The 24,901-nt window shown below is 45.2% G+C and overlaps 1 protein-coding gene across 5 annotated transcripts in view; it reads right to left on the bottom strand.

Moving 5' to 3' along the window:
- The window catches only part of LOC125452372 (tyrosine-protein kinase Fyn), a 286,773-nt gene that overhangs the window by 81,079 nt on the left and 180,793 nt on the right, over positions 1 to 24,901 (bottom strand). For all 5 annotated transcript variants that reach the window (XM_059645214.1, XM_059645210.1, XM_059645213.1 and 2 more), the window contains 2 exons: positions 11,566 to 11,835; positions 7,748 to 7,847 (listed from right to left, as the gene is read on the bottom strand). In XM_059645214.1, coding sequence (XP_059501197.1) covers positions 7,748 to 7,847; positions 11,566 to 11,824 — 359 coding nt within the window. In that variant the 5' untranslated portion in view covers positions 11,825 to 11,835. The remainder of the gene's footprint in view (positions 1 to 7,747; positions 7,848 to 11,565; positions 11,836 to 24,901) is intronic.

The raw sequence follows: 24,901 nt of genomic DNA, 5'->3' as shown, positions 1-24,901 counted from the left end.
CAATTTAAACAGGACCAGAACAACTCGACCAAAATAACATAGTAACGCTGTTGGATTCTCTGGTTTATTTGAGGAACAGCCAATTAAAGTAACCCATGTTGTTTTATTTAGACCAGTTCATTACCAGCACTGGGCTTTCTGAGAGAATGGGGATATGGTTCGATCTGATTGCATTTTAATCCTTTGGTTAAAGGTTACCTGCAAAAAAAATTCACAACAATAGTTTTCCTACATGTAGACTTTTAACCGCTCCCACTCCAAACTCCAAATTGGAATTTATCTACAAATCCACAGCAATAAATTGAAAGTTGCAGTTCTTTGTCAGGGTGGAACTGGAGCTGCAGTGCACACAGTACAGCACAATCACATTCCCTGCTTTTGGGTTAATTTATCTCCAACTTAACTAAAACATTTCTCCTCCTTACAAGCAGCCCATTTAATTTTATTCCTCCATCAAACTGCTCTCGCTAACTTGTTTTCTGCACCATTAATCTCATTTATTTCTCTCTTCAATATTTTTCAACTCAGATCAAAGTCCTCTTCCTCACTTTAAACATTTAATGATTATCCTGTTTAACTGGTTCACATTTGGCCCATTGTTGCAGAATAGCTCCCAGCTCTCCCACTACTGGGCAGTATTTTTAACCATGTCTAGGTGACTTTGTGCCTCAATTATTAAAGATCAGATTGTTAGCTTCTGACAGACTCTCAACTGAGACTTGAAGGGACAGTGAGGACAAAGGGAGAGAGCAAGGGGAAAAGGGAGAGAGAGAGAGGGCACAGCATGGACAAGAGGAGAGAGGAGCGGGGGGGGGGCGGGTTTGGCGTGGGGAGTGCAAGATATATGAGGCCATGAATAACAGGGAGCAGAAGCACAACAGGGAAGAGAGAAAGCGAGACAGAGAAGAGAGAGAGAGAGAGAGACAGAGAGAGGGAAAGAGTGTGAGGGTTTGCGTGTAGGTGAGAAACATGCAGATGGAGGGGACAGGAGAGAAGAGAGAGCTGACATTGCAAATGATTTATTGCCCTCAAGTGTTCCAATATCCCCCCTGCATGAAGAAAAAGAAGAAGTTTATGTATTTTTATTTTTTTTAATACATTGCAGATCAGCTTGTATTTGCTTTTGCTCTAAGCTTTAACAACGTAGTGGATCTGAAATTGGTATCTGTCAATCCTTGGTGAGTACATTGGAGGGATCTTATTGAGCTCTTGGCCAAGTGCACAGTAACCTTGAGGTGCTTTGGTGTGAGCTGGCAGCAGTGGTCAATGGTATCCATGCTGTACAGACCCGGGGCGTGTGGGCACACAACAAGACCCAAACACACCCATCTAACCCTACCCCTATCTCACTGTAAAGATCTGCTTTCTTTAAAGCATCATTAAGCGGCTCTTTCCAAGCAGCACATTCGTACAAGGAGGTGACTGAATATTTTCATTCTGACTGGGGGAGGTTGTGATTGTTGATCCATTCGAAAGGCTGTCATCCCCGCAAAATGTTCACAAACAAGGCTTCTGTCAATTCAGGTCTAACAGCTTTGACATCGTTTCAACATTCCGAGGTGGCTAAAACTGAAGGAGGTCAGCTGGCTTTACTCAGTGCATCTGCTGGGGGATGTGACTGAGCATTTGGCATCAAAGAGATGAGCAGAAAAGAGGCGGATTATGTTCAGTGTTTGCAATGAGCTCCACAAATCCTTACCAGGAGTCAGGCTTCATATTAGAACAACCCTGCTATACTGGCAGAGCTACGAATGCCTTAGCCTAGAACTTTAAAAGAGTTCATTCATGGGACATGAGTGTCACTGTCTGGACCAGCATTTATTGCCCGTCCCTAGTTGTCCTTGAGAAGGTGTTGACGAGCTGCCTTCTCGAATCACTGCTGTCCACTTAGTGCAGGTAGGCCAGGAATGCCTTTGCAGAGGTAATGCCTAGATTTTGACCCAGTGACAGTGAAGGAACAGTGATATTTCCAAGGCAGAATGGTGAGTCGATTGGAAGGGAACTTTCAGGTAGCGTTCCCACGTCCCTGCTGCTCTTGTCTTTCTGGACGGAAGTGGTCGTGGGTCTCAGAAGGTGCTGTGTAGGAAGCCTTGGTGAATTTCTGCAGTGCATCTTGTAGATAATACACACTGCTATTACTGAGTATCAGTGATGCAGAAGGTAGAGGATGGTGCAAATCAAGCAGGCTGCTTTCTCCTGGACGGTGTCAAGCTTCTTGAGTGTTGTTGGGGCTGCACTCACCCTGCCAAGTGGGGAGTATTCCCTCACACTGTTGACTTGCAGTTTGTAAATGGTGAATAGGCTTTGGGGAGTCAGGAGATTATTTGCGGCAGGAATGGGGTTGTGGTCCAGACAGAGAGGTAGAAAGAAGTGCGAAAGAGTTGACATTCGACCTCTGCTGGAGTTACAAAGATCGCCAAAAACAACGCCCCCTTGATAGCAGGATTTAAGACAAGGATTCAGATTGGCTGAGAGAACATAGTGCTGGAAGGTCAGAGAAATGCACATTTGAATGAATGCAGGGAGCAGGGAAATTGAGACAGGTTATGCAAACATTTCACAATGAAACGATCAGGAGAGAGTAAGATGCCAGAGGGAAGGGTTCAGGGAGAGAAAGACTCCTGGAGTTAGGTGAAAGTGAAGGAGCCCTTCACTTCTGGGCAGTTAAGGGCTTCCTCGTTTTAGGGCAGCACGGTGGCTCAGTGGTTAGCACTGCAGCCTCACAGCACCAGGGACCCGGGTTCGACTCCAGCCTCGGGTAAATGTCTGTGTGTACATTCTCCCCGTGTTTGCGTGGGTTTCCTCCGGGTGCTCCGGTTTCCTCCCACAGTCCAAAGCTATGCAGGCTAGGTGGATTGGCCATGCTAAATTGCCCGTAGTGTTCAGGGGTGTGTAGATCTAGGTGGGATGCTCTGAGGGTCAGTACGGACTTGTTGGGCTGTAGGGCCTGTTTCCAGACTGCAGGGATTCTATCGAGCTTCTGTCAAGTGCAGGAGGGAGATGCCTGGGCCCTGGGTGTGGAAGTGAAGGTGACAAAAAGGGAGCACAAGGTCAGACCAAACTTGAACTTCATTGAGGTGGGGGTATAAGGTGATTGGAGATGAGACCAAAAGACCATAAGACATAGGAGTGGAAGTAAGGCCATTTGGCCCATCAAGTCCACTCTGCCATTTAAATCATGGCTGACGGGCATTTCAACACCACTTCCCTGCACTCTCCCCGTAGCCCTTGATTCCTTCTGAGATCAAGAATTTGTCGATCTCTGCCTTGAAGACATCTAACGTCCCGGCCTCCACTGCACTCCGTGGCAATGAATTCCACAAGCCCACCGCTCTCTGGATGAAGAAATGTCTCCTCATTTCAGTTTTAAATTTACTCCCTCTAATTTTAAGGCTGTGCCCACGGGTCCTAGTCTCCCCGCCTAACGGAAACAACTTCCTAGCATCCACCCCTTCTAAGCCATACATTATCTTGTAAGTTTCTATTAGATCTCCCCTCAACCTTCTAAACTCTAATGAGTACTATCCCAGGATCCTTAGCCGTGTTCATCATACGTTAATCCTACCATTCCAGGGATCATCCGTGTGAATCTCTGCTGGACACGCTCCAGGGCTAGTATGTCCTTCCTGGGGTGTGGGGCCCAGAACTGGACACAGTATTCTAAATGGGGCGTTAGACAGCAAGGGGCAGAGTTCCCCAAGTACACAGCTAAGAGTGAAGGTGGAAAGAGGGAGGGAGTCAGAGAGAGGGCAGAGGGCAGGAATCAGGGGAATATTTGTGCTTGTTGAAGGCTTTCTATTTGTTCAGGTGTTGCTTGCCTCTTGGCATCCTGTAGCGTTTGAATGGAGCAAAGGGTTTGGCTGGTCTGCTCTCTCTGCTGTAGCCCATCGAAGGGAATGACATCCAATGCATCTTTTTGTTTTTGAGGGTCAGCAGGGAAAACGGGGGCAGTGAGAACAGTTTTCAATCCAGCAAGGGCACAGGGGGAACAGTCAAAACCACCAGTGCCAAGCTGGGGACAGAACTCCATCAGCAAGACAGGCTGGCACAGGCAGACTGCTGGTTTCACAGCAACCTGTCTTACAGGTTTATAAAGGAACAGTCTTTGTTTAGTGTATTGCCTTGGGTAACCATGTAAATCTCAGCGTCACATTGGTTGCATAGCACAGAGACAACTGGGATGACCTCAACAGGGAGGGGAGCGGCCACTCCCAGCAGCTGTTTCAGACAGGATGGGAGCTCCATCCTCACTGACAACATCTCAGTCGTCATTGTGCACTGATTTTGGGAATCATTCTTTCTGATCTGGTTTGTTGTTTTGATTAATCCTCAAAGTGGAATCGCCTGAACAAGTGTCAGCCCTTTGAGAAACCTCCACTCTCGCTGTATGTAAAAAAACCACAGTCAATCACTGTAAAGGACAAACAGCCACAAGTCAATGTGAAAATATCCCTTGTTATTAACTCTATTATATGTTTCTGAAGAAAAACAGCCTCGGCAATGAAAATCTCTTGCCCATAACAGCAATATGATAGGGGTGGGGTATGTTCCTGACCTGTAATTTTGAAGTTAAAAGCATAATGGGCTCCTACTCTTTTAACTCAGCCCCTATTCACTCACTCTGATCTTCCACTTGGAACCCCTCCTGCTTCCACCTCATCACCGTCCATTATCCTCAGTCCCTGCCTCGCTCACTCCCTCCAGCTTGCCATCCTTCCCTAGCTCCCTGTCTCCTCACTCACAATGAGGGGGAGGAAGGGGAGGATCGAGGGAGGTGGTCCGAAAAAACTAACTATGTGTAACCACAACTCAATCCTTGACACATGTACTAAAGCGAAAATGGAGGGGGTGCTATTCAGTTGAATTCCATTATTTACAAATGGTACTGAACACAAAATGTGCTAAAAGGACGTACTTTAAGTGGGAGCTACCTGTTTAACATTTCTCTAATGTAGTCTGGAACAATGGCTCACCTCAGCTATAATCACTCCTTTCTCCAGAGCTTACAGCTTTCTGAGTAAAAATCCAGACAAACGTGAGGTGATACATTTTGGAAGTACAAGTGGAAATAATACAGGGAATGGCAGAACCCTTAGGAGTATTGATATGCAGAGGGATCTGGGTGTGCAAATACACAGATCACTGAAAGAAGCAGCGCAGGTAGATAAGTAGTAAAATAGGCCGATGGCATGCTTGCCTTCATTGCAAGGGGCATGGAGTATAAAGACAGACAAGTTATGCTGCAGCTTTATAAAACTTTCCTTAGGCCACTTTTGGAATATTGTGTACAATTCTGGTAACCACATTACCAAGAAGGATGTGCACGCTTTGGAGAGGATACTAAAAAGTTTTACCAGGGTGTTGCCTGGTATGGGCAATTTTAGCTGTGGAGAATGGTTGGATAGACTGGGTTTGTTTTCACCGGAACACAGGAGGTTGAGGGGCAACCTGATAGAAGTTTATAAGGTTGACAGCAGCTTGGATAGAGTGGAAAGTATGAGGCTTTTACCCAGGGTGGAGAGGTCATCTACTGGGGGATACAGGCTCAAGGTGTGGGAGGAAAAGTTTAATTCAGATGTGTGAGGCAGATTTTTTACACAAAGGGTGGTGAGGACCTGGAGCACACTGCCAGGGGAGCTGGTGGAATCAGGCACATAGCAGCATTCAAGAAGTACCTGGATGAATACATGAACAGGAAGGAAATAGAGGGATACAGATCCTGTAAGTGAAGGCAGTTTTAGTATGGAAGGGCAAAATGTGTTAGCACAGGCTCAGAGGGCCGAAGGGTGATTAGATTAACTACTGTGTGCAAACAGGCCCTTCGGCCCCACAAGTCCACACCGCCCCTTGGAATATCCCACCCAGACCCATCTATCTGTAACCCACACACTGCTGAACACTACGGGCAATTTAGCATGGCCAATCCACCAAGCCTGCACATCTTTGGACTGTGGGAGGAAAACGGAGCACCCGGAGGAAACCCATGCAGACACAGGGAGAATGTGCAAACTCCACATAGACAGTTGCCCGAGGCTGGAAGCGAACCCCGGTCCCTGGTGCTGTGAGGCTGCAGTGCTAACCACTGTGTCCCTGTGCTGTATTGTTCTTTTTCTCTTTCCTCTAAACCCCCTGCATTTAGTCTTTAATTAGCATCTGCTTGACCTCTCAGACACTGAAAACAATCTGCCTCTACCTACTCTGGCTAAGCCTTTCCAACTCTGAACACTAAATCAAGTTAGCTATCATCTCCTCTGCTGTAGTGAAAACAGCCTTGAATTTTCCAAGTAGTTCTCACATTTATTTCCTTCCACCGGGCAGTATTTTAATGAATTTATTCTGTGCCCTCTCGAATGCCTTAACATTCTCCATATCACGTGGAACCTAAAAAGTGGTCCAAATATGGCCTTACTTTCAGGGCTTTACATAGATTTACCAATATGACGTGGTCAATGTAATGACTGCTATCGAAATAGCTAGTGCTCTTGTTTCTTGCAGTTAACTGGATTGAATATGTTGCACCCCATAAAGAAAAGCTTACTCATCCACTGGAAAGAAGCATGTGATGTCTCTTACATCAAAAAAAAGAGTTGCTATTCAAAAACATCACTTGAGTCTTCAAACAAAGAATCTAGAGCTTGACAACCCAGAGAAAACTGAGGAGTTACAGATGACAGATATACATTTTGAGGGCAAGAATACAGCAGCCTATAATAATTACCAACTTATTGTGGTAATTAAGGTCATGTTACACTCAATTAGACAACAAAGAGTGAAGCCGTTTGGGCCCATTGTGTCCGTTCCAGCTCTTTCAAAGAGACATACAATTAATCCCTCTTCCCTTGTTAGTCCGATTCCCTCTCCTCATTTTCAGGAACATAACCTATTCTGTTTTCCAAATGGTCAGGCAGTTTCTCTGGGTAAATAGGTATGTTTGGGCTGTGAACCTTTCTCCATATTGAGTGCTTGGCTTGCTGAATTCACAGATGTTGTCGAGCCAAGTTGTTTCCAGAATTTTCTTAACTGCTTTTGAATCATCAGCATCTTCAATATTTTACTATTCGGTTATGGAAAGGATCAAACTCAAGTCAGTTCCCTGAATGTGTTTGTTTATTATTGTAAAGTTTGCCAGCATATGCTCCTGTAATCTCAAAGTCTGCAGGCCTGAGTGTGGTCATACAGCTGCATTTTGGAGCACTGGTAAAGCTACAGGGAGCAATTCAGCTACTATGACACACTCAAAACAGAATCACATTGAGTCCATGGCTCAGAAACAGGCCCTTCAAGCCCAACCCATCAATGCATGCCTGTATATTTCACATAAACCTTTTCCCACTCTAATAATTCCCTAAACCCTCCTGCCACCCCATTCCTCTATTCCCTACTCCCTTAACTTCGTGTCAAGCCTCCCTTTAAATGCATCAGCTTCCAACTGGCAGAGTGCTCCACATATAAATTCCTTTATTCCGCAAGTCAGATTGCCATGGTGACAGCTGGCATTAATGATTCCTTTTAATGTTTTATTTAAAAAAAAATACAATACCAAGTACAGGCCAACCAATGAGACATCTGGCTTCCTAACTGATGGGAAATGGTGCTTGCCTATAACAGATGAGGGTCACACAAAGTCATTTTTGCTGTGCATCTGAGCTCGACAGAGGTCTGGATGAAAGAAGTAACATTTCTCAAAGACTGCAGCAGTTGTTTCCTTCATATTCTCTCTTTCTCTCTCTCCTTCTTGATAACTTACGTGTTATTAAGAATTTGAAACTTTTCTCCCTTCCGAAAGCTGAGGTCGTCATCAGTTCTGGCTTCGTAGTCATACAGGGCCACAAACAGGGTTACTCCAACTGCAGAAACAAAAGAAACGCCCATTAGCATCAGCATCATGGCTCACAGTACTACAGAACATCACAGCTTCTTCTTCAGTGCTCAGCGTCTCCCCACACAGGCTGGTTTGCCCAGTGGGGATCAGGCAGTTAGTTACCTCAGCTGGCTGGTTTGCAATCACAGAGAGACAACAACATCACACGTTCAGTTCCTGTACTGGTTGATAGATAGATAACCATGACGGGCCGACCTTCTCAACCTCAGAACCTCGCCCGAGGCTTGGTGACCCTCAGGCTAAACTCACCAACTACCAGTTGTCTCTCCCTGATGTGAGAGAGCAGCCTGTGGTCTTGGAAACTACCCTCAAACACGGCCAGGCAAACAAAGACATGAAGCTGTAAATGGAGCACAGTGTAATCACAGAAATATTCAGGGGGTACTGCCCTGAAGAGGCACTTATACCTGCCTCCGCCTCAAGCCACCTTTCTCCATCGCGTACCCAGGGAGGTCACGTGAGCAGCTTTTCCCTACTTCACTGAGCGCAGTTTCCCTCCAGGCCAGGGAGTAGCCAAATTCAAGCAGCTTCCAGGATTTCATTGAATCTTGAAGGCAGTTTGCAAATTTATCTTTGATTTTGTTGGGAGATGAGCTTCCATTTTGCCCTCTTCTGATATTAAAAGTGGAACTAACCACAAGGTGGAAACAAAGTGCACAAAGTGGTCTCATTTTTGCCAGACACAGTAAGAGGTACAATCTTCCCAGTGCAGATTACTCTACCCAATACCAGGCTGAGACTAACATGAGGAGCTCAATCTTGGAGTGAAGCTCAAGGTTCACTGTACGAGCAGGCTGAATTATTTTCAATTTCTTGACGTGAATGTCTTAAATATACTAGAGAAGCAAATTAGTGTCTTTCTGGTCCAGCTTTACTGGCTTGTGCAATACTATGAAATGCCATTAGGCCAGAAGATGTAAGAGCAAAGGTAGGCCATTCAGTCCATTGAGTCAGTTCTTGCCATTCAATGAGACCTTGACTGATGTGATAATTCTCGATTACACTTCCCTGTCTTTTCCCCATGACCCCTGACTTCCCTACTGATTAAAAATCTGTTTATCTCAGCTTTGGAAATACTTAATGAGCCAACTTCAACAGCCGTTGGCATTAAAGAATTCCACAGATTTGTTATCCTCTAAGAAGAGAAATTCTGCCTAATCTTGGTGTTAAACATAGAGCCCCTTACTCTGAGATTTCACCTGCTGGTCCCAGACTCTTCCATTACGGGAGACTACCTTGCTGCATTGACACTGTCAAGTCTGCTAAGAAGCATGTATGTTTCAATAAGGTTGCTTCTCATTCTTCTAAACTCCAGTGAGTACAGGGCAAATGTGAAAACAAAAAATGCTGGAAATGAGTTTGTGTTGTGATTCACTGGATTACTGCAGCAAGCTGAGGGCAGACAAGTGGGCCCACGAGCAGGACACTGTTAAAATGGCCACCTGTAGGGAGGATTCCAGAATCTACAGATTTCAGCATCTGCAGCAACTTGCTCCTACAGGGCCAATCTACTCAATGTCTCCTCATAAGGTCATCCTTCTGTACCTGCTGTCAGCCTACTGAGCATCTCTGGACTGGCGCCAATGCCAATATATCTTTGCTCAGTAAGGGGCCCAAAACTGTTCTCAGCAGTCCAAGCTGAGATCCGATGAGTGCCCCGGAGTTCTAGCAAAATTCTCTACTTTTATATTCTGTTCCCTTTGAAATAAAGGCCAACATTGCTTTCCCTATTATCTGCTCAACTTGGATGTTAGCTTTTTGTGCTTCATGGATGAGGACTCCCAAATCCCTCTGTTATGTAGCTTTTTGCAGTCTTTCTCCATTTTAAATAATATTCAGCTTTCCTATCCTTCCTGCCAAAGTGCATGTCTTCAGATTTCCCACCTATATTCCATCTGCCAAGTTTTTGCCCTTTTGCTTAACCTGTCTAAATGTCTCTCTAATCCAACTCTCTGACTTCTATCAGCCAATTCTCTATCCATGCTGATGTACAACCTCCAACGTCATGGACTCTTATCTTGTTCAGTAGCCTAAGGCGTGGTACCTTATCAAACAGCTTCTTAAAATCCGAATATATTATATCCATTGCTTCCTCTTTATCTATCCGGTTTGTTACCTCCTCAAAAGAATTCAAATACATTTATCAGGCATGATTTCCCCTTGGTGAAACCATACTGACTCTGCTTGAACATATTATGTATTTTCAAATGCTCTGCTACTATATTCTTCACAGTAAACTTGAATATTTTCCCAATGTCAAATGTTCAGCTAACTGGCCTATAATTACCTGCCTTTTTTTTAATCCTTTCCTTCTTAAATAATGATGTTACATTGCCTGTTTTCCAATCCATTGGAAATTTTCCAAAATCTAAGGATTCTTGGAAGATTACCACCACTGCAACCACTAGCTCTGTAGCTACTTCCTTTCATAACTCAGGATGCATCTCATTAGCTCCAGGGGACCTGTGTTCTCACTGTCTGCATCCTCCACAGTGTTACAATCAATAGTATTTGGAAAGCTATTTGAATTTCCAGTGACTGAATGGATCACACAGCAAGATTTCAAGTTTCAAGGCCTTTAGCGGAATAAACAAAGTAAAAGCAACATCGCCTTAATTGTATTCCAGAAGATTGCTTGTAATTCAAACTGTAGGAATGATTCACATTTAACATTTGAAAGGCAAAACTTCTACACAATTATACTTTACTTTCTTCCTCTAGTGGACATGTCATTTCCATGTTCAAAACACTCCCCGTGCTTGTTTTTCCAGCTGGTTGATTTTTGGTCCCTGAACACAGCCTTACTGTGCTGGTTACCCTGCAGATGCTTCCTTCTAACCAAGGCTAGGCAAATGTTCTATCTTCATTAAATCCTCACGAACATACTCTCTTCAATCTCAGCATGAACTCTTCCCCCCTGTCATTCTGCATGGTGAACAGTAAAGGCTGGTTGTGTGTCTGTTAGACTCTTGCTGTCTGACCCTTTTCTATCAAATTCAGCAAAATTTTGGATAATCTTGTAAGCTAATACTATAAAAGATTGCTCTAGAGACTTACCCTCTCAAAACCCAACTCCAAGGCAACATGAATCACATGGGCCTTATATCCAGTCAGAAATATTCATTAACTGTCCTCTAAACTCCTAACTCCATTCCAAATTGAAACTAAATAGTCGATTCAAAATATAAATGATTATAAAACCTGACATTCATAATATTGTGCTGTAATTTGGAGACAGTCTATTCACAGTTAGTGCAGTTGTCATTGTTTACCTAAACAACTACCTTGCATCTTCTTCCCAGCAGGATAACCTGCCTCAAGTGAATATATCACTTCAGCCTCTTTACAACCTAATGTTATCCTGAATCAAATAGATATCCCCAAAACAAAACAATCTTCCACACTTACTGCTCTATTAACATGAGAAGCTGCAATTATATCATGTTTTCAAAAACAGGAAAACATTTCACGGTGTTTTGTGAGAGCATTTTTGCAGGATATTTAGTAAACCATTAAAAATCTACTGGCTTGCAGAACAGTCATCAAATCTTGCTGTTCACCAGCTCATGCCTTTTTTTTCCCCAAAGAGGGAAAGAGAGTTTTGTCTTGGTGCAAAGGCTTTTTAACGCAGGCAAGCATCAGGAAACAATGGCAACTGATAAGACGTCGGGAGTTATACCTACCAGTTAAGCTTCCTCCGCCTCGGGTACGCAGCGTTCCTGTGTGAGAGGAGGAATGAACTCCGCCAAAGACAGTCAGTGTTTGTCCACCTGTCCCATGGAAGCTGTTGTAATTCGGAATCCCCGTGACGCCAAAGTTGGGATAATGCTGGGGGGAAGGGTCGGGCCCATAACGGTAGCCTGGGTTCTGAGGGATGGAACCAGCCCTGTCATCCACTGCTGCTTTTGCTGTCTCTTTGTCCTTGCATTGCACACAGCCCATTATCTAAACACCTAAAAAAAAATAAAGACAGGTTTACAAAGAGACACAATTCATCCAAGTGTGGACGGTTTTAATTATTGCCAAGTACTACAGTCAGTGACACTGAAATTTGATTTACGGAGCTTAACATGAGGTTTCCAATCAAAAAGGTACAAGTATGAGATGGTGAAGACTTCTGCTCAGTTGCACATGCCACAGTTAGTTGGAATAGTATCATTCAAGATGGTTAGATTGAAAAGAAAACCAGTGGAGGGTGAAATGCACTTTTTTTAAATTTCAAAAATATACTTCATTCATAAAAAGTCTTTCTATACATGTACAGTCACTAACGCAGATTGGTTCTGTACAGTCTTTGCCAAAGCATTTCTTTCTAGAGTCATACAGCCCAGAAAGAGACCCTCCGGTCCAACCAGCCCATGCCATACATAATCCCAAACTAAACGAGTCCCACCTGTCTACTCTTGGCTCTTATGGCTCCAAACCTTTCCCACTGGTGTACTTGTCCAAACGTCTTTTAAATGTTGTAATTGTACCCACGTCCATCACTTTCTCAGGAAGTTTATTCCACATGAGAATCACCCTCTGTGTAAAAAATTTGCCCCTCACATTAGCTTTTTAAAATTTCTCTCCTCTCACTTTAAAGATGCCCCCTAGCCTTGAAACTCACCATTCTATGGAAAAGGCAACAGTCATTAACTCTATCTATACCTCTCATGATTTTATAAACTCCTATCAGGTAACCTCTCAACGTCCCACGTTCCAGTGAAAGCCGTCCCCGCCTATCCAGCCTTTTCATCATAACTCAGCCCTTCCGCATTGACCTGTGTAAAATACTATTTACATGTATCTGAGGCACCACAAGGGTCTGACAGCTGAACAGATTCCCATTATAGTTTGGAATGAAGACCTTCGATAGTGGTCTTTCCCCACTGTGCCTTGGCAGTGGCTACCCCAAGCTTTACTGTGTCCATCAGCATTCGTCCAGAGCTTTTGGAACGTCCAGTCTGCAACATTCAGCTGACGTCAACTCCTGGTTCTGTAAGACCAACAGGTCTGCGTGCACCTCCTACTTCCTTCGATTGTTCTTACTGATTACTATCATGTAGGACTGAGATCAGTCACAACCATAGAGACATGGTAACCCAGCACACATTATCCATCTTTCAACGTGAACTCATATCTGCATTTACTTGAGCTTTGTTATGTTAAACTGATTCTACACATATTTACACTGAGCCAGGAAATCCAGCAAGAAGACAGGAGTGAGAGTTTGGTGAGAAACTTAAATCTTCAAAGGGCGTCACAGGGCAGAGGGGCTTGTGGGGGATATCAAGGGGGGGAAAAAAGTGAGGGAGGTCCTTTAAATCACTTCCATCAAGCACTGAAAAAGGCAGGTTTGAAAGTTTTTTTTTTCATTTTTAAAGCCAGTTTAGCGGAATGCACTGAAATCTTGATTTTTTAAAAATTACTTTGGCTACAGGAGTGTCAGACCTCTCTGATACACAGAAGTGTGTACACCCACAGCCAAGCGGTGGTTTCTCTACAGCATGTGTTGCTGCTTTCTCCTGAGTCACATCATCCTGCTGGACATTCTCCTATTGTCCATAGGAATGAACAGGACTCTGACCATTCCTTCACAGCATCTTTGTCACTTTTTTCTCCCTATTCAGTCATGGGGCGAGGGTGTCACTGGCCGGGCCAGCATTTATTGCCCATCCCTAATTGCCCAGAGGGCAGTTAAGAATCAACCACATTGCTGTGGGTCTGGAGCCACATGTAGACCAGACCATGTGGGGATGGCAGTTTCCTTCCCTACAAGGCATTAGTGAACCAGACGGGTTTTTCCCCCAACCATTGACAATGGATTCACAGTCATCATTAAACTCTTAATTCCAGATATCTATTGAATTCAAATTCCACCATCTGCCGCGGGAGGATTTGAACCCAGGGCCCCAGAACATTACCTGGGTCTCTGCATTAACAGTCTATTCATATTACCACTAGGTCCCTGCCTCCCCATATATGGCCATGGATTCCACATGCCAGTTGCCTTGTGTAATGTGGCATTTACCCGTGCACACACTGCATTTCTCCTATATGCTAGGGCAAGATTCTCCAATGACTGTTAACAGCCTTTGCTATCTGCAGTCACTGTGTTATGTGCTGTCTTTCATCAGTATGCATTACACCGAATGCAGGTTCAAATTCTGGATGCTGATTCAGGCTCTCAAAACACTGAATAGCCAAAGTGCTCTTGATATTTTAGTGATTACCTTTGGAGACTGGGCCATGAACATTTGGCTCTGCAGCAAATGGCCAAATAGTGCCTTATATTGTTGAGATGCACCAGCCCTGTAATCCACACACAGGAATCTAAATTCCAGTAGGTAAAAGTGCTGTAACACAGATTAGGTCATTCATATTGCTTTAATGCAGACTGGGTAATCTCTTCGTGCTGTAATACACACTAGATAATCGGCAATTCAGAATGTAATGGCGCTGTTACACGCTGGAATGTAGTTTATCCATTGTATATTACAGCACTGTTACAGACTGGAATGTGGACTATCCAGTGTGCGTCACAGCATTGTTACACACTGGAATGTAGGTTATCCAGTGTGTAATACAGCATTGTTACACACTGGAATGTAGATCATCCAGAATGTAATACAGCATTGTTACAGACTGGAATGTAGGTTATCCAGTACGTATTACAGCGTTGTTTCACACTGGAATGTAGATTATCCAGTGCGTATTACAGCATTGTTTCACACTGGAATGTAGATTATCCAGTGCGTATTACAGCATTGTTTCACACTGGAATGTAGATTATCCAGTGCGTATTACAGCATTGTTTCACACTGGAATGTAGATTATCCAGTGTGTATTACAGCATTGTTTCACACGGGAATGTAGATTATCCAGTGCGTATTACAGCGTTGTTTCACACTGGAATGTAGATTATCCAGTGCGTATTACAGCATTGTTTCACACTGGAATGTAGATTATCCAGTGCGTATTACAGCATTGTTTCACACTGGAATGTAGATTATCCAGTGTGTATTACAGCATTGTTTCACACGGGAATGTAGATTATCCAGTATGTATTACAGCATTGTTTCACACTGGAATGTAGATTATCCAGTGCGTATTACAGCGTTGTTACACACTGGAATCTATACCGCACCCTACCTGAGGCACTGAGGGTGGCAAAGATATCGAAGGTACTCAGAGTGAAAAATTGATGTCTGTAACAAAGAGTGGCTCAGTATCGCAACTATAGACTGAGCTGGTCTAAAGGACATAACTGCTAGCCTGGGCCTGAGGTAGATGGTGAGAAAAATGATAAAGGAGTATGAATAAGTTGACCTCTTCCTCACTGGTCTACCTATCATAGATGCACCTGCCCAGACAGAATTGGTAGGAGTGATCACTGCATAAGATAATTTGTAATCCAATAAGCATCCACACTGTAACACACACGAGGTAATGTATACTCCAGTTTGTCACAATACTGTAATATGAACAAAGTAATCTGTACTCCAGCATTTAACAAGGCTGTTATACACATGATAACCCATATTCCTGTAAGTAGCAGCACTGTAGTACACACGAGATAATCTATCTTCCAATGTGTTCCAGAGATAGTAGGAACTGCAGATGCTGGAGAATCTGAGATAAAAAGGTATAGAGCTGGATGAACACAGCATCATAGGAGCAGGAAAGCTGACGTTTCGGGCCTAGACCCTTCTTCAGAAAAATTTGAATAAAGGGTTTAGGCCCGAAACGTCAGCTTTCCTGCTTCTATGATGTTGCTTGGCCTGCTGTGTTCATCCAGCTCTACACCTTGTTATCTTCCAGTGTGTAACGGTTTTATAACATATGCAAGATAAATAGACTTTTCAGAATCCAGCTTTTTCAAAAGAATTATTTCCTGCTAAATGATCAAATTAACCATCAGATTCAAAATTCATTTTTGTCAGAGAAAAAAAACTTATCAGGAAATTGCTGAAATGTAGACCTGAGAAATAAATAACAAGATGTGTCAGTTATAAACCAGATTCTTTTTTAAAGGAGTGAGTGTGTTAGAAGGAGTTGCTTTTGTAGAATTAATCCAGTCACAGTCACATTGTTTTACTTTTATTTGTAACGAAAGTTGAGCTATTTGTATTTCGTCACAATCTCTGTGTAATATTTTAGAGTTGAAGTGTACTTTCTCAAAATCTCACACTCTGAGGGAAGAACCTTACATGCCCCGATGTTCAGAGGAGATTGAGGCATGCAAGAGTTAACTCTGCGATGATGAGGCTGAACTAGATTGCCTATTGATTACTTAAACTACTGCATCATGAATGTAAAAGGAAATCTAGGCATTAAAAGCCAAAGAGTTACCTCAGCAATTCTGAGACACTTTATTAATAGACCAGAAATGCAAAGCTACAGATTACTGGCAACCTGTATTCACGTTCTCCAATGGCCACAAACCATTTCCTGCTCAGCAAATAGAAAGAGAGAAAATTTTTACTGGCTCACAGTCAGTGTTGTATTCGATTTCGATTATCTGTCATCTGCCGTAAAGCAGACACATACATAGAATGGTTACAACACAAATGGATTGTACATATTTTGTTTCCATGTTCACAACCATCGATGCGGCACAGCTGCCTCACGAATTAGTCAAGCAACTCAGAGTTTTAGCATACACCACGTTAGTTATCGCTATTATAAGGAAGATTAAAGTTAGTGGTTAAGACAATACCATAATGAAGCATGTTAGTGTAAAAGGGCGTTGTCAGTACTGCTTAGAATACTACATTAAACAAACTAGCAACTAGGATCAGATGACACAAACTTGACTTCGGAAAGAACATTTTCATTCAAATTGCACTTTTCACCTCCTTGGGATCCCACAAAGAGTAAAGCATTTCGCAGTCATCAATTATTCTTAGAGCGCGTCATTGTTGTGTATAAAAACATGACATGAGAAATAGTTAGTTTATGACAATATGCCTTCAAGCGTGAATATTGCCTGGATTAACAACAGAACTTTCCACTCCTGTGTCTTGTTCTGAAATCTTCGAAGTCCACTTGCCGTACCCAAATAAGTAGGGTTTAAGCAGACCATGGGTCATTGGGCTGCTCCATTTTGTGGATAGCCCTGTCCCCAAAACTGCCACTCCAGCCTACACCCTTCAAGGCACAAATTCCTGCTGCTGGCAAAAATCCTTTAATTTCTTCACCCCTCACCCTCATTGTTGGAGCTTCTAAAGTGAGTACCAGTAGCTTATTACCCTGTAGGACAGGGGGAAACTGAAATTGAATGTTGTTATAATCTTGCAGTTATGCAATCACTTCCCCTCAGGGTCATAGGGATGGTCTTCTGATATTCCCAGTTCTCTAGCTCACAGGTAATGAGACTAACCGCAGGACCAGCTACAGGGCTGTGCCTCAAGGTAATGTGATTAACGTACACAGGGACCGTAGGCTGCTCTCTAACAGCTTACTACATCAACACAGATAGGTGAACATTTACAATGTCAACTCACATCTGGCCACATTGAAGATAGGGGCTGAGTAGGGCATTTGGCCCATCGAACCAACTCTGCCATTCAACCTTGCGGCTGATCCTAAAAACTATACTGCCACTCTCTCCCCATGGCCTCTAGAAATCTTACCCATTTCTTTCTCAAATTTATTCAGTGACTTGACCTCTACAGCTTCCGTGGTAGAGTATTCCGCTGGGTCACCACTCTCTGAGCAAAGACCTTTCTCATCTCAGTCTGGAGTGGCCTACCACACATCCTGAGACCATGATTCCTTGTTCTGTAGGCCATACGTGCCCTTCCACCCCCAATAAAAAAAAGCCAGGGAAAAACATCATCCCTGCACCTAGCCTCTCTGGCCTTTTGGAATGTTATACATTTCACGATAAATCAGGGGCACTTTAGCTTGTAATACACTGTGTGCATCCTTAACTAAACACAATCGAAAGCCGCTGATCTAAATGTGGTACATATTGGAGGTGAGCAGGTAGCACTGAAGGAGGGCTCAGCAGGAGTCCCTGGTCCATTTTAAAGTCCAAGCCTCAATAAAAAATTACCTTGGTGTTGCTAGGCAACCTATACACCCATCACCCAAACATTGGATCACCCAAAAATGCTTTGAGCAGGGATAAGCCTCCTGACGACAAAAAAAACGCTAGTTGGTTTTATTTTCCACATGCAAACTACAACATTGCGGGAGGCTGAACTGGAAGCTACACGCCTAATCCTTTGAGAGGAAGTCTCCATTTTAATAGCTTGAGAAAAGAGTCAGCCATTTTTTTTCCCCAGTGGGCACTCCAGGTCAGTGGGAGGCCATCCCAACCACACAGCAGTGACAGGTCTCAATGACCCCAATGCATCACAGCCTATAATCTGACCACTTCCAATCACAAATGGTGATGGCAAATCATATAACCAGGGAATCTCCACAAATACCAGCATCCTCAATGATGTGGGAGCCCAGCACATGAGTGCAACACATTTGCAAGCATTTTCAGCAGGACGTGCTGGGTCATAGTCTCCTCCAGTGCTCCCTAGTGTCACAGATACCAGTCTTTAGCCAATTTGACCCACTCCATGCGATATTAAGAAATGCTTGGAGGCACTATATTCTGCAAAGCCTATGAGCCTTGACAACATTCTGGGAATACTGCTCCAGGACCTGTTACACCCTTAGACAAGCTGTTCCAGTACAGTTACAACACTGCCTTCTAACCGACAATGTGGGAAACCGGGCCTGAACAAGAAAGGCAGGACAAATCCAACCCCTGGACAATTACCAACAACGCTGGTCCAGTCTCAATCATCAGCTGTTAATAACAGCTTTCATTGCACAATGTTATCACTGCCCACGACAAAGCACCCACTTGACAGGAATCTACCTACCATTAGAACAGTCCCTCTTCCGCACCTAAACAGGCCCCAAACCCCACCTCTTCCTGCGTTACATTGATGACTGTATCGGCGCCGTCTCTTGCTTCCCAGAGAAGCTCGAACAGTTCATTCACTTCACCAACATCTTCCACCCCAACCTCAGGTTCACCTGGGCCATCTCCAACACATCCCTCACCTTCCTGGACCTCTCTGTCTCCATCTCAGGTAACCAGCTAGAAACTGATGTCCATTTCAAGCCCACCGACTCCCACAGCTACCTAGAATACACCTGCTCCCACCAACCCTCCTGCAAAAATTCCATTTCCTATTCCCAATTCCTCCGCCTCTGCCGCATCTGCACCCAGGATGAGGCATTCCACTCCTGCACATCTCAGATGACCACGTTCTTCAAGGACCGCAACTTTCCCCCCGCAGTGGTCGATAACGCCCTTGACCGCGTCTCCTGCATTTCCCGCAACACATCCCTCACACCCCGCCCCCGCCACAGCTGCCCCAAGGGGATCCCCCTCGTTCTCACACACCACCCCACCAACCTCCGGATACAACGCATCTTCCTCCGACACTTCCGCCATCTACAATCCAACCCCACCTCTCAAGACATTTTTCCATCCCCACCCTTGTCTGCCTTCCGGAGAGGCCACCCTCTCAGGGACTTCCTTGTCTGCTCCACACTCCCCTCCAACCCCACCACACCCGGCACCTTCCCCTGCAACTGCAGGAAGTGCTACACCTGCCCCCACACCTCCTCCCTCACCCCCATCCCAGGCCCCAAGATGACCTTCCACATTAAGCAGATGTTCACCTGCACATCTGCCAATGTGGTATACTGTATCCATTGTACCCGGTGTGGCTTCCTCTACGTTGGGGAAACCAAGCAGAGGATTGGGGACCGCTTTGCAGAACACCTCCGCTCGGTTCTCAATAAACAACTGCACCTCCCAGTCGCGAACCATTTTAACTCTCCCTCCCATTCCTCAGACGACAGTCCATCATGGGCCTCCTGCAGTGCCACAATGATGCCACCCGAAGGTTGCAAGAACAGCAACTCATATTCCGCTTGGGAACCCTGCAGCCCAATGGTATCAATGTGGACTTCACAAGCTTCAAAAACTCCCCTTCCCCAACTGCATCCCAAAACCAGCCCAGTTCTTCCCCTCTCCCCACTGCATCACAAAACCAGCCCAGCTCGTCCCCTCCCCCAACTGCATCCCAAAACCAGCCCAGCCTGTCTCCGCCTCCCTAACCTGTTCTTCCTCACACCCATCCCTTCTTCCCACCTCAAGCCGTACCTCCATTTCCTACCTACTACCTCATCCTGCCTCCTTGACCTGTCTGTCCTCCCCGGACTGTCCTATCCCCTCCCTAACTCCCCACCTATCTTCTCCTCTATCCATCTTCAGTCCGCCTCTCCCTATTTATTCCAGAATCCTCTCCCCATCCCCCTCTCTGATGAAGGGTCTAGGCCCGAAGCGTCAGCTTTTGTGCTCCTGAGATGCTGCTTGGCCTGCTGTGTTCATCCAGCTCCACACTTTGTTATCTTGGAATCTCCAGCATCTGCAGTTCCCATTATCACTGATACCATTTCCAATGTTCATTCCAATGACCACTGATGCTCAGTAGCAGCGGTGTGTACTATCTACAAGAAATCCACCAAAGCTCCTTAGATAGCACCATCCAAATTCACTACCATGTAGAAAGACAAGGGCAGCAGGTACTTGGAAACACCACCACCTGCAAATTCCTCTCCGAGCCCCTCAATATCCTGACTTGGAAATAGAACCTGTTCCTTCACAGTCACTGGGTCAAAATCCTGGAATTCCATCCCTAGTGGCATTGCGGGCGCACCCACAGCATATGGACTGCAGCGGTTCAAGCGGGCAGCTCACCTTCTCAAGGGTATTAGGGATGATCAATAAATGCCGGCTTTGCCCACGTCCCATTAAAGAATACCAAAAGAACTCTGATGCCATGTCTGTGGTTTATAATTGCTATCTGCGCTGCTTCCCTGCTGCACTGACCAGAACCTCTGCCAAGCTGGACTGAGTAGACAGCGCTGACCCCTCACATCCTCAAGAGCCTGAGGTCAGCAGCCAAATGCATCAGTCATGACAAGACAGACAGAAGTGAACGTCTGGTTAGCAGGCAAATGGTGGGTAGCATCGACTATCAACTGTACATTCTGGGCCCTCTGAACTGTGAAGCCAGTCAGGTCAACTGGAATGCGCTTTCCCAGCCCTGTACGTTCCTAAAGCTTCTAGAAAAATGCTTTCATGTTAAAAATAGAGATGGAATCCATGCTGTTCCTCGAGGAAAGTCAGATGATGAGCTGTCCTCTGAGGAAAAGGACTTTTAGATCATCTAATTACAGTGTAAAGTCTGTTAATAAAACACAACAACATTCTTTGACATGTACAATCAAATTATTAAGCAAAGAGAAGACAATTGGAATCTGATGAGAGAAAGAGAGCCTTCTTTGTTTGCTGGCAAAGCCACAATTGGGTGACTGGGAGAGAGATGCACACTAAGAGAAGCAGCCCTCAGGCAACAGAGAAGAACTGGGTGATAATGGGAACTGCAGATGCTGGAGAATCCAAGATAACAAAAGTGTGGAGCTGGATGAATACAGCAGGCCAAGCAGCATCTCAGGAGCACAAAAGCTGACATTTCGGGCCTAGACCCTTCATCAGAGGGGGGGATGGGGAGAGGATTCTGGAATAAATAGGGAGAGAGGGGGAGGCGGACCGAAGATGGAGAGAAAAGAAGATAGGTGGAGAGGAGAGTATAGGTGGGGAGGTAGGGAGGGGATAGGTCAGTCCAGGGGAGACGGACGGGTCAAGGAGGCGGGTTGAGGTTAGTAGGTAGGAAATGGAGGTGCTGCTTGAGGTGGGAGGAAGGGATGGGTGAGAGGAAGAACAGGTTAGGGAGGCAGAGACACGCTGGGCTGGTTTTGGGATGCAGTGGGGGAGGGGACGAACTGGGTTGGTTTTGGGATGCAGAGGGGGGGAGGGGAGATTTTGAAGCTTGTGAAGTCCACATTGATACCATTGGGCTGCAGGGTTCCCAAGTGGAATATGAGTCGCTGTTAGGAACTGCAGATGCTGGAGAATCTGAGATAGCAAGGTGTAGAGCTGGATGAACACAGCAGGCCAAGCAGCATCAGAGGAGCAGGAAAGCTGACGTTTCGGGTCGAGACCCTTCTTCAGAAATGGGGGAGGGGAAGGGGACCTGTCTGTCTATCTCCTTTCCCCCATCTTCTCCTTTATCATCTTCTTTCTGCCTCCCCCTCTCTCCCTAGTTATTTCAGAAACCTCTCCATCTATCCCCTCCCTAACTCCCCACCTACATTCACCTTTACTGGCTCTAACCCAGTCTCTTTGACCTGGCTGTTTCCTCTCCACCTATCTTCTCATTTATCCATCTTCTATCTGCCTCCTCCTCCTCTCTCCCTATTTATTTCAGAAAACATCATCCTCCGACACATCCACCATCTGCAATCTAACCCCACTACCAAAGACAACTTTTCCTCCCCATCCTTATCTGCTTTCCGGAGGGACCACTCTCTCCGTGACTTCCTTGTCTGCTCCACAGTCCCCACCACGACCGGCACTTTTCCCTGCAACCGAAGCAAGTGCTACACCTGCCCCCATACCTCCCCCTCACCCCCATTCCAGGCCCTAAGAATATCTTCCACATTAGACAGATGTTCACCTGCACATCTGCTAATGTGGTATACCGCATCCGCTGTTCCCATTGTGGCCTCCTCTACATCGGGGAAACCAAGCAGGGGCTTGGGGACTGCTTTGTGGAACACCTATGCTCGGTTGGCAATAAACAACTACATCTCCCAGCCGTAGAACCATTTCAACTCCCCCTCCCACTCCTTAGATGACATGTCCATCCTGGGCATCCTGCAGTGCCACAATGATGCCACCTGAAGGTTGCAGGAACAGCAACTCATATTTTGCTTGGGAACCCTGCAGCCCAATGGTATCAATGTGGACTTCACCAGCTTCAAAATCTCCCCTCCGCTGACCGCATCCCAAAACCAGCCCAGCTTGTCCCCGCCTCCCTAACCATTCCTCCCATCTCAAGCCCCACCCCTATCTCCTACCCACTAACTTCATCCCGCCTCCTTGACTTGTCTGTCCTCCCTGGACCAACCTATCCCCTCCCTACCTCCCCACCTACACTCACCTTTACTGGCTCCATCCCCACCTCTTTGACCGATCTGTCTCCTCTCCACCTATCTTCTCCCTTATCCATCTTCTATCTGCCTCCCCATCTGTCCCTATTTATTTCAGAATCCCCTTCCCCTCCCCTATTTCTGAGGAAGGGTCTCGATCCGAAACGTCAGCTTTCCTGATCCTCTGATGCTGCTTGGCCTGCTGTGTTTATCCAGCTCTGCACCAAGAGAAAAACTGGTGTGCGGGTTGACAAGTGGCAAATGGTTTTGTAAAGTACCCAAATGGGAGGGTGCGAGGCTGCAGAAATGTAAGGAGACTATGGCTTGGTGGTTATGGCACTGTACAAGATCATTTAGGTCAGCAATAATGCTTCAGAGTCCAAGTGTCACCAAGGAAGCTGGGAAATTTACATTCAATGAACTTCATAGTTCTGGTTTCAAAGGCTAGGGAAATAAAGGGGTTTGCCATGGTATCATTACTGAAGTAGTTTTGCAGACCTCCCGGAGTAACGTTCCACGCAGTTGGGTTCAAATCTCATCACGGCACCGTCCTCTGAAATGATCCAACCAGCCGTTCGGCTGTATCGCAATTCTGGATCACCAACAAATATAAGATCAGATTCCCATACCTGGGAATGAGTAAAAGCAACAACAAAAAGGTCACAGCAACTGAGAGAATTAAACCACAGCTCATCTGCGAAGAAAGGAGAGGCATCGGAGGTACACCAAGGACAAATAATTGTGTAGATTTCGGAAGTGATCCAATTAGTTATATCATCTTGGAATGAAGGGGCACCAGCTTAAGACTGAGATGAGGAGGAATTTCCTCTCTCAGGTAGTTGAGTGTGTTTGGAACTCATTTCCCCAGAGATCTGTGGGTGCAGAGTCCTTGTGCATAGTTAAGGCTAAGATTGATAGATTCTTGATCAGGAGAGAAATCAAAGGTTATGGGGAAGATACAGGAAAATGAATGAGAGGGATGTCAGGTCAGCCATGATCCTATTAAATGGTGGGGGCAGGCTTGCGGGGTTGAACAACTTACTCCTGTTCCTATATCCTATGGTCTAATTTCTAAATTCCTGATTCTGAAGAGAAAAGAAATATGACCTGAACAAAGCAGAATACGTAGGCAATAGGGATTTAGTGGAGAAAGTAAGATAATGGTGAATATTCTGAAATATAATCAACTAGTGGATTTGAAAATCATCGGTCAGTGAAATGCCAACCTCCCAAACATAATAGGGAAGGCAGAGTAGAGTGATATCATCACTGGCCTAGGAGTCCTGCTGAAAAGCAACAAATGCTGGAGATCACAGCAGATTAGACAGTATCCATGGAGAGAGAGCAAGCTAACATTGAGTCAGAGCTAGTAACCCTGCTCTGTGGTTAACGCTTTGGGGACAAGGGTTTGAATCTCACCTTGGCAGATAGTGAAATTTGAGGTCAGTTATAAAGTTTTTGCTGTTGGTGTCATGGGGAGCCAAAAGAAACAGTTGCTAAACCCCAACGCTTCACCGGAAGCACACTGACGATGTTACCTAGCAGGATGATGAAACATCTGCAACTAAACGCACCGGCTTGGTGAGCAGGTCTACAAGCTCATCCACAACCCGAGCTACAAACCTTCTCAAAAACTTTAAACACCTATGGGCACAACACCCTCAAACTCGGCTGCAGATAGGAGACAAATGCCATCTGACTGAGTGCGACCTGCGAACAACTATATTTCCTGCACAAATGCCTCAGAACGCAGGTACTACCACAAAGCTAAAGATACAAACTACCGATCATAGGCTCAGAAAACATGCGCACAGAACGGTCACAGAATGATAAGGGTTGTGATCAGCAATGCCCACAACTTCCTCAACAAATACGAGCAGAAATTGTGCGCCAAAAATTTTTATACTCCAACACAACTGACGAGGAATGGACAGCCACAATGGAACAAGCCATCAG

The sequence above is a fragment of the Stegostoma tigrinum genome, chromosome 4 (assembly GCF_030684315.1).
Source record: "Stegostoma tigrinum isolate sSteTig4 chromosome 4, sSteTig4.hap1, whole genome shotgun sequence".
In the NCBI taxonomy this organism is placed as follows: domain Eukaryota; kingdom Metazoa; phylum Chordata; class Chondrichthyes; order Orectolobiformes; family Stegostomatidae; genus Stegostoma; species Stegostoma tigrinum.
The sequence above is the reverse complement of the archived record's forward strand: the minus strand, read 5'-3'. Positions and strand labels throughout refer to the sequence as shown.